This window comes from Melanostigma gelatinosum, assembly GCF_949748355.1.
Source record: "Melanostigma gelatinosum genome assembly, chromosome: 16".
Taxonomy (NCBI): Eukaryota; Metazoa; Chordata; class Actinopteri; order Perciformes; family Zoarcidae; genus Melanostigma; species Melanostigma gelatinosum.
In genome coordinates this window covers 24,750,876-24,765,008 of record NC_136649.1, presented here as the reverse complement: position 1 = coordinate 24,765,008, position 14,133 = coordinate 24,750,876, and the positions used below count along the sequence as shown (strand labels likewise).

Genomic DNA, 14,133 nt, shown 5'->3' with positions numbered 1-14,133 from the left:
CGCAACGGATGTAAACAAAGCAGCATGGCGCCGTGATGTCTGCAGAGGTCTGACGGGCAGAATCGATCATCAGCGATCATTTCATCGATACCTTGATCACGTATCTGATGTTGGCCGCGTGACGAACGTTTGTGTGTAATGACGGAGAAACAAAATGGATTCTGTGAAGAAACGTGTGACTGAGTTTTCACTGGAGGCTCACGGTGAGAGAGTAGTACTGGTATTACTCGTGCTAGTTACTGTACTTCTACACCCGTCACTGCTGCTGCGACCAGTACTAGTACTATAACTACTACTTGTATATATATATATATATATATATATATATATATATATTCAAGAAGCTAGATCAAGAAGCTGGATCTATGGATTATAAATAATACATAGAAATACATAAATACATGTTCTTCTTATTTCAAGTACAATAATGTCTAAAAGAATAACTAACATAACAGAAAGCTTTTTAAGAATGTGCATCTTAAAATGAAGTAATTCATTTTAGAATAATTCATTTCACTGAATTGTCTGCAGCTTTAAATTCACTTCATTCAGGTGTGAAGTGATGTCAATAAAAAAGACACAATATTATATTTTTGTCATTTAAATAGAGGAATCAGTGAGCAGGACTTTCTCTGTGGTTATTAAACAGATTGTTTCAGCTCTATCCTCTCTGTAACATCATTGTTGAACAGTGAACTCATGTGTTAGGATTCTGATCATTTTGGGCTCTTAGGTTTATTTTCTGTGTCTTCATGTAGATGTGAGTGGGTACGTTTGCTCTCAAGAGTTGTGCTTTGCCTCGTAGTGCACTTCATTTGCCGCTTTTGTCAATAGTTACGGTTTCTGAACATATGAGACATGCTGGTGCCAACTGCCTGTGGGAATAATTAACATAGAAGATTCTGTTCATTCTTGCTTATAAACTATATTCTCTCTGAACACATTTCTCTTTTTGGAGAACGTCGTGTGAGATAACTTCTCTGATCGGCACAATTTTCCTGCTCTTGTATCTCTCTCCTCGTCTCTCCCCCGTGTGTCACGGTGTGTGTACAGCTCATCTCACTCGAGTCAGGAAACTTGTCAGAATACTCATATTTGATTGGCTCAGTTGCATCACCTGATGTGATTTACAACGCATTGGTCGGTGTGGTTCCTGCACCGCTGAACAAGTGCTGAATAACATGCGCCGGTTAAAGTATAAACTTATTGTCTAATGTGTATATTACCATATGAAATATCTGCTGGAGGTCTGGGTCCGGGCCGCGGCCCGCCAGTTGGGGACATCTGGACCATATGTTCATGAAACCAAGAAGACATTTTCAGAGTCATTAAGTCGACTAATACTCCACCACATAAGACTTCTTAAAACCTTTTGAAAAGTATTGACTCCTGCAGCCCCGAACATCTTACTGTCTCTGCTCCATCTCACTGGTAGTACTGGTACTACTACTGACTGGTAGTACTGGTGAGTACTGACTGGTACTACAGGTACTGCTACTCACTGGTACTACTTCCATACAGAACAGCTCACAGTGGTGACTCATGAGATCAATCAGGTTGTTTATTGATTACCTTTCAGATTTGTATCTGAACCAATCAGTGCCTTACCTGGAGGAGTCACCTGACCCTCTGCAGTTCTACCGTGACTGGATTGGTCCAAACAAGCCTTGCATCATCCGCAACGCCTGCAGCCATTGGCCGGCTCTGACCAGGTGGACACCAGAGTACCTGAGGTGAGGAAGGAAGCCCTGCCCACCTCGCGCTGTTCTTCTTCTTCTGTGGTGTCAGGATGTGACAGCTTCCTGTTTGATCCACAGGGAGACGGTGGGGTCAAAGGTCGTCAGCGTGGCAGTGACCCCCCACGGTTACGCTGACGCCGTCAACGGCGACCGCTTCGTGATGCCGGAGGAACGACCAATGACCTTCTCTTCTGTGCTCGACGTCATCGAGGGGAAGGTGATTATTATACATAATATAATAGTGTTATTACACATTATATAATAGCGTTATTATACATTATATAATAGCGTTATTACACATTATATAATAGCGTTATTACACATTATATAATAGCGTTATTACACATTATATAATAGCGTTATTATACATTATATAATAGTGTTATCATACATTAATAATAGCGTTATCATACATTATATAATAGTGTTATTACACATTATTTAATGGTGTTATTATACATTATATAATGGTGTTATTATTAGTGCTGGGCAAGTTAACACGTTAATTTAGCGTTAACACATTAATTAATTAACGCCGACAATTATTTTATCGGCGTTAACGCATTTTTTTATTTTGATAGTCCCTTACTCACTGGCAGCAGTGGAGGAAGTCTTCAGCAGACTACGTTAATGCAGCGTGTGGGAGAAGTACAGTTAGATAAACAAAAGCAAGACAAGCTAACAAAAGCAAACTGCAGCTGATTAGTATTGATTAGTATTCGCATCGCGTTTGGTGTGAACGCACCTTCAGGATCACAACGAATGACGGCATGTATGAGCCTCAAGAATGAGCTAAGAAAGTTAGCGGAAAGATTAATGTGAGACAACATCCGGTTTCTTCAGACGAACATCCGGTTTTCAGAATAAGATATTTCAGAATAAGATAAAGTATGAATTATATTCACACGAGTATACACAAGTATAAAACATGCTACCTTCGCCTAATACACCTAAATTGTGCGTAAAGTGTCTTTATTCTTTGATCGCTGGGTCACCATCATCACCTCTGAGTTACATCATCATAGTGATGAACAGTAGAGCTGCATTCACATGCTCTAACTGTCATGAAGACATTTAGCTGAAACGTGCTGAAACATGTTGTTCCTGTTGCACAGCAGTGGAACGTTTCACAGTCACACACTGAGCACAGATATAGAAGAGATAGAACTGCTGCTGTGTAAAAGGAATACTGCTGTTAAAAAGCACCTCATTTGTTTTAATAAGTGTTTGCAAACCAAATGTTATTGCCCTTTTGTTCATATAGCAGTACTTTCAAAATAAAAGTGCACAATACACTACTTTTGAATTCATTATTGAACTTTGCCATAACAATGCGATTAATCGCAAAAAATACATGCGATTAATCGCAGTTAAAAATTTGAATCGTTGCCCAGCACTAGTTATTATACATTATATAAAAGTATAGTATTAGTACTTTTACTTTTGCAGAGGATCTGAATAGTGTGCGTGTGTTGTTGTCGTGTCTCCAGCAGCAGCATCGTGGTGGAGTCTTCTATGTTCAGAAACAGTGCTCTAACCTTCTGGAGGAGCTTCCAGAGCTCACAGACGATGTTGAGCCTCATGTTTCCTGGATGAGCGACGCACTGGGTGAGAGGGGAGGGGGGGGGGGAGGGGGGGGGATTCTAACTGGAATGCTTGTGATGAAGCCTGTCATTTAATAACCTCTAACGACGATCTCAATTGAACCAGAGCGACACTACCGGTAACATTGGCGTGTATATATATTGCGACGTCTTCGGGCAGTAGAAGCCACACTGTCAAAATTTCCTGCGAAATTTTCTAGTTAATATTATACAATTCATTTATGAGCATCAGATGACGAAACAATTGTTTTCATGACGTTTAACTTTCTCTATTTTTCTTCTTCTAGGAAAGTTACCAGATGCTGTGAACTTCTGGTTAGGAGAGGAGAGCGCTGTAACGTCCAGTAAGACCGGAACACAAGTGTTTAACGCGTGTGTTCGTGTAATGTGTGTGTTCAACATGTGTTTGTGTGTTTAGTGCACAAAGACCACTACGAGAACCTCTACTGTGTGATCTCTGGAGAGAAGACCTTCCTCCTCCTCCCCCCCACTGATCGACCCTTCATCCCCTACGGTAATGTCTTCTGTTATTCACGTCACTGCGACAGACAGGGAGGCTAGTACAGCGGCTGGATGGAAGTCAAAGAAGCTGCTTATCAACGACAAAAACAACACATTTGGCGAGCCAGCCAGGAGGAGGACTCAACGGGGACCTTTCCTCTCTCACAGACTGGACTTGAGCTCCTTGGTGGTGTTAGGGTTAGTTTAGTATGCTCTGTATTGGTGGAGTCGCTCTGTGAAGGTGTGGCATGTTCCCCGGGACGTCCTCCGACCGTACGATAGGAACTTGTATTCAGTAACCATAGCAACCCCTCTCCCCTCAGGTGTGTATCAGCCGGCTGTTTATCATCAGAGAGAGGACGGTGAGTTTGAGGTCGTGGATCAAAGAGACTCTGAGAAGGTGCGTTCAGGTGTCAGTTAATCTCAGTGCTCTCTGTTCCGTTTAAAACCTGCAGTTCACCCTGACACCCCCCCCCCCCCAGGTCCCGTGGATCCCCCTGGACCCTCTGGACCCAGACCTGGACCGGTACCCTGAGTACCGGAAAGCTCGGCCACTCCGCTGCAGCGTGAAGGCCGGAGAGATGTTGTACCTCCCGTCACTGTGGTTCCACCACGTCCAGCAGTCTCATGGCTGCATCGCAGGTACCCGAACGCGCCGCTGGTACAAACATTGAGGGACCCTGAAGGCACCACACTGTCTACACTCGTTTAGTACTCACTTTTCTACACAATCAAAAAGAAAAAGTACATCAATAAATAAACCGCCTGCTGATTTGTGACTCTCGTGATGTCATCAGAAGTTGAGGTGTGACTCTGTTTCTCTTTGCAGTGAACTTCTGGTACGACATGGAGTACGACATCAAGTACAACTACTTCCAACTGCTGGAGGGTCTGTGTGATGCCACGGGGTCCACGATGGCATCACAGCAGCACGACGTCATCGGTGAAACGAGGACTGAGCGATCTAAAGAAGATTTAAAACATGTGGACAGAAAATAAAGTTTCCTTAAGAACGTGAAATGAGTCGAATCTGTTTGAACAACAACTGATGAGAAAGCACTTTATTAAAACAACACGAAGGAAAACAGCCTTAAAAACAGAACTCTCTGTTGCTCTGCTTTATTTATATATATATATATAAATAAATAAAGCAGAGCAACAGAGAGTTCTGTTGTATATATATATATATATATATAGATCTGTAATAATCTGTAATATTGCAGCATCTCCACCACTCAAGGCCACGTTAAGAACAAGAAGAACTGATGATTATTGAGAAGAGCGAAGCAGATAGAGGAGGGAAGGGGAAGAGGAGGTCCTGTCTGAGACTCCTCTGGTTCAGATCATGTGACGGAGCTGTGAGGAGCCGAAGTTCACCTTTAAACACAACTGACTTGCTGTTGCATGATGGGAGCTGTAGTCTCTCAGTCGTCATGGCGACCCCTCCTGTAAACGTTGATGCTGTGAAACGCCGGTACCCAGCGGTTGTCATGGAGACCCACGTTGCAGCCGGGCGCGTCCCTGCGGGCGCCGTGGCAACACATCCAGTACCACAGTCCGTAGGGCAGCGCCCGGCAGAACGGTTTGTGGTGCCACCGGCAGAGAGACACGTCACCACGGATGAACCGACGCTTACACTGTTTACACGGGTCATCGCGGTAACGGGGGTCAGACACCCACAGAGAGTCAGAGGGACGAACGCCGTAATCCTCGATGACCGAGAGGAAGAACCGGCAGCTGCACTTGAGCGCCACGAGGCTGAGCGTGGGCAGCAGGGTCAGGATGTTCAGCAGCAGGTGGTGAGGCAGCGCAGAGAGGAACGGACGAGGCTCCAGAAGCTGCTGCAGCCGCCGACGCATCAACAGGAAGTCATGTGACACGCGCCGGACTAGAGGAACGATGACCTCGTCCTCCTGAGCTCGGTCGGCCCGCCTCCTCACCTCCGATTGGCTGACAGAGTCACAGCAAGCTGGAGTGGGGTGGGGCTGAGAGGCGGGAGGCCGAGACAAAAACAACAAGCCCGGCAGAGGCTCCACCCCCTGGGCCTCACCTGAGGGGGGCGTGGTCAGAGCTGGTTCAGAGTAGCTGGTTGGCTCCCGGCCCAAAATCTGAGCTACCGGCAGTGATGGGGATGAAGGCTGACAGGGGGCGGGGCTCTGGTCCCCGGCGGCAAGCAGCACACGTCCCACCGTCCTCAGGCTGTTGCTCCTCGACAGATCTCCCTCCGTCCTCCTCTTCAGACAGTCAGACTCCAGCTTCGCCACCATGTCCGACACTCTGACGCTCTCTGGCGCCTCCCCCTGGACCTCGGGGGGCGGGGCTCTGGACGGTGTGATGGTAGTGAAGCTCCTCTGGAGGGCGAGCACAGGTTTGGAGTCGGGCTGCTGGTCGCTGGCTCTCTGCTCCAGGAACGCCACCATCTCCACCACTGACACCATCTGCTCCTCTGTCACCGCCTCGCCGCCCGAGTGCCGTGGAGACGGTCGCTGTGCGTCCTGGAGCCGGGTCCTCGAGTCCTTCTGGAGGTTCTGGTTGCTTCCCGACCTGCGGCGCCGTTTGGCGCTGCAGTTTTCCTCCCAGCTTCCCTTTGCCTTCCCGGCCCGTGACAGTCCCGACACGGCACCGTGGTTCGGACACACAGACGGCGTCCCCTCGGAGTCACCGGTTGAGGTGCGCTCGCTGCTGGCGCAGTCGTCTGTGCGCTCGGCATCTGACGCAAAGATGGCGATCTTCTCCCGGACGTGTCCAGGTCGGATCACGGTCCAGACGTCTAGCGGGGCGTCGGCGTCCTCCACGGCGGTCTGGTGCAGTCGGAGAGCGTTGTCCTCGCAGACCGGTGAACGAGGCTGCGAGGCAGCGCTCGGCAAGGCTTTAGGGTGGAGCTTGTTGGTGGAGATGACACCCAGCGGGAGGCGGCTGATGATGTGGTTGTTGCCATGGTTACTGCTGCAGGTCCTCACAAACAGGCTGCTGCACGGCGACGTCTCCAAACGCAACTCTGAGCGAAGCAGCTTAGGATACGACTTCAGGTGCATGATGGTCCCTGAGAGAGAGAGAGACAGAGGGAGAGCGAGAAAGAACAAAGAGAAAACGAGAAAGGGGACAGAGAGAGAGAGAGAGAGAATGAGAGCGAGGACAGGGAGAGGACAGAGAGAGAGATGTCAATCAGGATTTTCTGTCTCCACCTAAATGAAACAAACAGGTTAAACTTGATTAAATGAAAACTAGAAGTTGAGTTTAATGTTCAGAAACACATGTTAGCTCGTCATGATGAACACAGTTCAGTTTGGAACGCCCCCCACAAACCTGTTTCTGCTTTAATGTTTCTATTAAGAGCCCGTTCACACCTTGTTTCATTAAAACTACAGCTGAAGATCAGAAACAAGACAAACAACTCAACAAAATGAGTCACGGTAGAATACGAGGAGAGCAAATGTTTCACTGACTTTAGAAACACTTCGGTAGTTTTCAGAAACCAAGCCAATCAGTGTCGAGTATCAGGAGACAGAGGACGACCACAACGAGGCGCACCAACAGGACGACCACAATGAGGCGCACCAACAGGACATAGAGGACCACAACGAGGTGCACCAACAGGACATAGAGGACCACAACGAGGTGCACCAACAGGACGACCACAACGAGGTGCACCAACAGGACATAGAGGACCACAACGAGGTGCACCAACAGGACATAGAGGACGACCACAATGAGGCGCACCAACAGGACATAGAGGACGACCGCAACGAGGTGCACTAACAGGACGTAGAAGACGACCACAACGAGGCGCACCAACAGGACGTAGAGGACGACCACAATGAGGCGCACCAACAGGACATAGAGGACGACCGCAACGAGGTGCACTAACAGGACGTAGAAGACGACCACAACGAGGCACACCAACAGGACATAGAGGAAGACCACAACGAGGTGCACTAACAGGACGTAGAAGACGACCACAACGAGGCGCACCAACAGGACCTAGAGACCTCGAGGACGACCACAACGAGGCACACCAACAGGACATAGAGGACGACCACAATGAGGCGCACCAACAGGACATAGAGGACGACCGCAACGAGGTGCACTAACAGGACGTAGAAGACGACCACAACGAGGCGCACCAACAGGACGACCACAACGAAGCTCACAAACAGGACGGAGAGGACGACCACAACGAAGCTCACAAACAGGACGAAGAGGACGACCACAACGAGGCGCACCAACAGGACATAGAGGAAGACCACAACGAGGCGCACCAACAGGACGACCACAACGAAGCTCACAAACAGGACGGAGAGGACGACCACAACGAGGCGCACCAACAGGACGTAGAGGAAGACCACAACGAGGCGCACCAACAGGACGTATAGGACGACAACAGGACGGAGAGGACGACCACAACGAGGCGCACCAACAGGACGACCACAACGAAGCTCACAAACAGGACGGAGAGGACGACCACAACGAAGCTCACAAACAGGACGAAGAGGACGACCACAACGAGGCGCACCAACAGGACGTAGAGGAAGACCACAACGAGGCGCACCAACAGGACGTATAGGACGACAACAGGACGGAGAGGACGACCACAACGAGGCGCACCAACAGGACGTAGAGGAAGACCACAACGAGGCGCACCAACAGGACATAGAGGAAGACCACAACGAGGCGCACCAACAGGACGTATAGGACGACAACAGGACGAAGAGGACGACCACAACAAGGCACACCAACAGCACGTAGAGGACGACAACAGGACGGAGAGGACGACCACAACGACGCGCACCAACAGGACGAAGAGAACAACAACAGGACGACCACAATGAGGCGCACCAACAGGACGTAGAGGACTTCAGATGTAATCCTCATGTTCTGTCTGCAGCTCCTTTAAACAATTTACATTTAAAGTCAGTTATGAGTTTAAAACTTTAAGCTCATTAGAAGAAGAACTTTAGTTTCCTTCTGCATCAACAACAGCTTTTGATGGTTTTACTTTCAGTTATGTTAAATTATTTTCAACTAGACTTCCTGCAGCGATTCACTCTTTTAGATTGTGGAACATTAACCACTCACATCATCAGTTCAATGTTTCTGTCCAAGTACTACAATACCCATGAGCCTCAGCAGCTGCTGCTATGGACAGGGGTGGTGAATCCAGACCACTTGAATGGAAACATATTTAAACATGAAGCTCAGTGATTGGATGTTTGTAGGCTAACTCCTCCCACTACTCACTGCGTTCACCTCCAGGCTGCGTGCTGATTGGCTGCTGCTGCTGGTGGAGGGGGTGTGGTCCTGATTTGAGTGACAGCTCCTCTGATTCTTCAGCTTCACATCTCTCAGACAAGAAACAGGACAGGCTCAGGACACACACACAGAGGTATATATATATATATATATATATATATATATATATATATATATATATATAATAATTTATCATGGTCTGGTTCCAGCTTCTGTGATCAGAAATCTGAATTATTGTCTTTATTCATAAATCAATGAATTGTTTGTGTGTTGATCAGAGATGATTAATCAATCTCATCATAAACAGCTGATGATCGATGGAGTTAGTTTACAAGCAAAATGTGCTAAATATTTACACCATCACTAAAAAGTTAGCTCGATTCTCTGATGCTTTTATTTCGAAGAACGTGTCTTCACTAGCGAATGTTGTTTAGTTCAGTAGTTCGAACTAAACTCTGTTAAACAAAAGAATAAATCATCACAAGATTAGATTTAAACTGGGACAGCTTCCTGTTTCAGAGTTCCACAATAAAAGCATCCTAGAACAAGCTGGACTTAACCTCTTCAGACTTCACAGGAGAAACATCAACATGACGGATTAGTAACCGTTTAACTAAATTAACCTCTAAATAGACATAAATATATATTCTGTATGTACATACAGGTCATCCCTCCACACATTGAGTCAGTGAGACCAAACCAAAGCTAACTACTCCTCCAGCAGTAACCGGTGCCAACTAGTCCTCCAGCAGTAACCGGTGCCAACTAGTCCTCCAGCAGTAACCGGTGCCAACTAGTCCTCCAGCAGTAACCGGTGCCAACTAGTCCAGCAGTAAACGGTGCCAACTAGTCCTCCAGCAGTAAACGGTGCCAACTAGTCCTCCAGCAGTAAACGGTGCCAACTAGTCCAGCAGTAACCGGTGCAAACTACTCCTCCAGCAGTAACCGGTGCAAACTACTCCTCCAGCAGTAACCGGTGCAAACTACTCCTCCAGCAGTAACCGGTGCCAACTACTCCTCCAGCAGTAACCGGTGCAAACTAGTCCTCCAGCAGTAACCGGTGCAAACTACTCCTCCAGCAGTAACCGGTGCCAACTACTCCTCCAGCAGTAACCGGTGCAAACTACTCCTCCAGCAGTAACCGGTGCCAACTAGTCCTCCAGCAGTAACCGGTGCCAACTAGTCCTCCAGCAGTAACCGATGCCAACTAGTCCTCCAGCAGTAACCGGTGCCAACTAGTCCTCCAGCAGTAACCGGTGCCAACTAGTCCTCCAGCAGTAACCGGTGCCAACTAGTCCTCCAGCAGTAACCGGTGCCAACTAGTCCTCCAGCAGTAACCGGTGCCAACTAGTCCTCCAGCAGTAACCGGTGCCAACTAGTCCAGCAGTAACCGGTGCCAACTAGTCCAGCAGTAACCGGTGCCAACTAGTCCAGCAGTAACCGGTGCCAACTAGTCCAGCAGTAAACGGTGCCAACTAGTCCAGCAGTAAACGGTGCCAACTAGTCCTCCAGCAGTAACCGGTGCCAACTAGTCCTCCAGCAGTAACCGGTGCCAACTAGTCCAGCAGTAACCGGTGCCAACTAGTCCAGCAGTAACCGGTGCCAACTAGTCCAGCAGTAACCGGTGCCAACTAGTCCAGCAGTAACCAGTGCTAACTAGTCCAGCAGTAACCGGTGCCAACTAGTCCAGCAGTAACCGGTGCTAAATAGCTCTACTACGGACCAGCTGCAGACAGACAGTCAGCTAGTTAACAACAGTTAGCAGTCCCGGCTAACACACTGACAAACAAACAACCTGTAACAGGAGCTCACTGCAGAGACAAGTCGACCAACTTTGCCAGCACGCTACCTAGCATGCTAGTAGCCGCGGGCGTCTGAAGCCATGATACACCTGGCTAACTGGCTAGCATCCGTGGCTAACTAATGCAGAGCTAGTCAAATCTATTGTAGAACAAACGTGAGCACGTTCACGTTGGTTTGTTGACATGTTTGTTTGTGCTGTAAACACAGTTAGCTTTAGCTTCAAGCTAACATAGTTTGTTGACATGTTTGTCTGTGCTGTAAACACAGTTAGCTTTAGCTTCAAGCTAACAGGGGCAGAGGGTCAAACTAACCTGGAGGTTATAAAACCTACTGGCAGCACGAAACCCTCCAGACGCGCGTTTCCCGGGTTGGTCCCGTTAGTCCCGGACCCTCCGTGTGTCGGTGGCTGATTAAACGTAGTTTTTAAACCCTAAATCACGTGTTTAATGCAGATATTCTGCAGCTATCTGCTCATCTGAGCTCACTACGAACAGAACGACGTCCAGCTGGGGCCGCTACGTCATGACCTAAAGCCTGCTGCTCTTACGTCATGAAGTAGGAAGCCCGCCGAAGATCGTGTATGTTCAATACGATGCTTCTTTTTGCAAACGTAATTTTGCTATCAAGAAAGAACTGGAGCTAAATACATAAGACAATAACTTCACCTGTGCTCCGAATTATTGTTTTTACTGAAGTATTCATGTTTATTTTATCACTGTATTAATTTTAGAAAATGTACAAGAGGATGAAAATCACAAGTAAAAACAGCAAAATATTAAAACGACATTTTTTAACATGCTAACAATCAAACGGTTGAATAGGAACTCTGATCTAGTAAAAGTAATAATACCTCAGTGTCGAAATACTCCGATATTTGAGTAGTTTCTCTCCACAACTGGAATTTAATCTCCATGTAACACTCTTTTATTGTCTGTAAGAGCCATTTTGTTGTTGTTTTATTTTATACAACCACCCACCACAGGTTAATATAATGAGGGGGTCACTTGAGTCAGCTGTTGCTGAGTTAGCAGGAGCAAACCGTTTTTGACGTGCCACGTTTAATCAGTGGCGGCCGTCAGTGCCTGCAAGGCCTTCTCTGCTGGCCTAAACACAATCACAAAGCTATTTATATATTTTTTTTTTAAAGAAAAAAAAATTATAATTTATTTTATAATTTAATAATTTTGACCGACGCCATCTTGGTTTTTATCTGTCGCCATCTTGGTTCATGGCCGTGACCATCTTGGTTTTTGGCCATCACCATCTTGGTTTATGGCTGACGCCATCTTGTTTTTTTGCAACCATAAGTGATGCTAGTTGGTGGAGCTAAGTACAACCAGACACTGAATAAGACATTTTTAGGCACAACGAGGCGCACCAACAGGATCTAGAGGACGACCACAACGTGGCGCACCAACAGGACGTAGAGGACGACCACAACGTGGCGCACCAACAGGACCTAGAGGACGACCACAACGTGGCGCACCAACAGGACGTAGAGGACGACCACAACGAGGCGCACCAACAGGACGTAGAGGAAGACCACAACGAGGCGCACCAACAGGACGTAGAGGAAGACCACAGCGAGGCAAAACCACAGGACGTAGAGGACGACAACAGGACGTACAGGACGACCACAATGAGGCACAACCACAGGACGTAGAGGACGACCACAACGAGGCGCACCAACATGACCTAGAGGATGAGCACAACGAGGTCCACCAACAGGATGACCACGACGAGGCGCACCAACAGGACCTAGAGGACGACCACAACGAGGCGCACCAACAGGACGTAGAGGACGACCACAACGAGGCGCACCAACAGGACGTAGACGACGACCACGACGAGGCGCACCAACAGGACCGAGAGGACGACCACAACAAGGCTCACCAACAGGACGTAGAGGACGACCACAACGAGGCGCACCAACAGGACGTAGAGGAAGACCACAACGAGGCGCACCAACAGGACGTAGATGACGACAACAGGATGTACAGGACGACCACAGCGAGGCGCACCAACAGGACGACCACAACGAGGCGCAACCACAGGACGTAGAGGACAACAACAGGACGTAGAGGACGACCACAATGAGGCGCACCAACAGGACGTAGAGGACGACCACAACGAGGCGCACCAACAGGACGTAGAGGACGACCACAGCGAGGCGCACCAACAGGACGACCACAACGAGGCGCAACCACAGGACGTAGAGGACAACAACAGGACGTAGAGGACGACCACAGGACGTAGAGGACGACCACAATGAGGCGCACCAACAGGACATAGAGGATGACCACAACGAGGTGCACTAACAGGACGTAGAAGACGACCACAACGAGGCGCACCAACAGGACCTAGAGACCTCGAGGACGACCACAACGAGGCACACCAACAGGACATAGACGACCACAATGAGGTGCACTAACAGGACGTAGAGGAAGACCACAACGAGGCGCACCAACAGGACGACCACAACGAAGCTCACAAACAGGACGGAGAGGACGACCACAACGAGGCGCACCAACAGGACGTAGAGGAAGACCACAACGAGGCGCACCAACAGGACATAGAGGAAGACCACAACGAGGCGCACCAACAGGACGTATAGGACGACAACAGGACGAAGAGGACGACCACAACAAGGCACACCAACAGCACGTAGAGGACGACAACAGGACGGAGAGGACGACCACAACGACGCGCACCAACAGGACGAAGAGAACAACAACAGGACGACCACAATGAGGCGCACCAACAGGACGTAGAGGACTTCAGATGTAATCCTCATGTTCTGTCTGCAGCTCCTTTAAACACTTTACATTTAAAGTCAGTTATGAGTTTAAAACTTTAAGCTCATTAGAAGAAGAACTTTAGTTTCCTTCTGCATCAACAACAGCTTTTGATGGTTTTACTTTCAGTTATGTTAAATTATTTTCAACTAGACTTCCTGCAGCGATTCACTCTTTTAGATTGTGGAACATTAACCACTCACATCATCAGTTCAATGTTTCTGTCCAAGTACTACAATACCCATGAGCCTCAGCAGCTGCTGCTATGGACAGGGGTGGTGAATCCAGACCACTTGAATGGAAACATATTTAAACATGAAGCTCAGTGATTGGATGTTTGTAGGCTAACTCCTCCCACTACTCACTGCGTTCACCTCCAGGCTGCGTGCTGATTGGCTGCTGCTGCTGGTGGAGGGGGTGTGGTCCTGATTTGAGTGACAG

General features: G+C 48.2%; 2 protein-coding genes across 4 annotated transcripts; one reads left to right on the top strand and one right to left on the bottom strand.

Annotated features, from left to right (window-relative positions):
- Positions 1-18: 18 nt before the first annotated feature.
- jmjd7 (jumonji domain containing 7) lies at positions 19-4,843 on the top strand (the record flags this gene model as incomplete). The annotated part of the gene is made up of 9 exons (XM_079286845.1): positions 19-203; positions 1,580-1,733; positions 1,818-1,956; positions 3,230-3,347; positions 3,631-3,687; positions 3,762-3,857; positions 4,168-4,244; positions 4,327-4,486; positions 4,674-4,843. Exons 1-9 carry the CDS (start codon positions 155-157, stop codon positions 4,841-4,843), a joined length of 1,020 nt encoding a protein of 339 aa, XP_079142971.1. The 5' UTR covers positions 19-154.
- A 159-nt stretch (positions 4,844-5,002) lies between these two features.
- fbxo34 (F-box protein 34) lies at positions 5,003-14,133 on the bottom strand. Of its 3 annotated transcripts, none has more exons than XM_079287401.1 (3): positions 14,058-14,133; positions 9,083-9,185; positions 5,003-6,887 (listed from the first exon to the last, which is right to left on the bottom strand). In XM_079287401.1, the coding sequence occupies exon 3, from the start codon at positions 6,877-6,879 to the stop codon at positions 5,269-5,271; it is 1,611 nt and encodes a 536-aa protein (XP_079143527.1). In that variant the 5' UTR covers positions 6,880-6,887; positions 9,083-9,185; positions 14,058-14,133; the 3' UTR covers positions 5,003-5,268. The 3 variants fall into 3 exon arrangements, with proteins under 3 accessions (XP_079143527.1, XP_079143526.1, XP_079143528.1); XM_079287400.1 differs by lacking the exon at positions 14,058-14,133 and adding an exon at positions 11,209-11,392 and having other exon boundaries at positions 9,083-9,183; XM_079287402.1 differs by lacking the exons at positions 9,083-9,185; positions 14,058-14,133 and adding an exon at positions 11,209-11,392.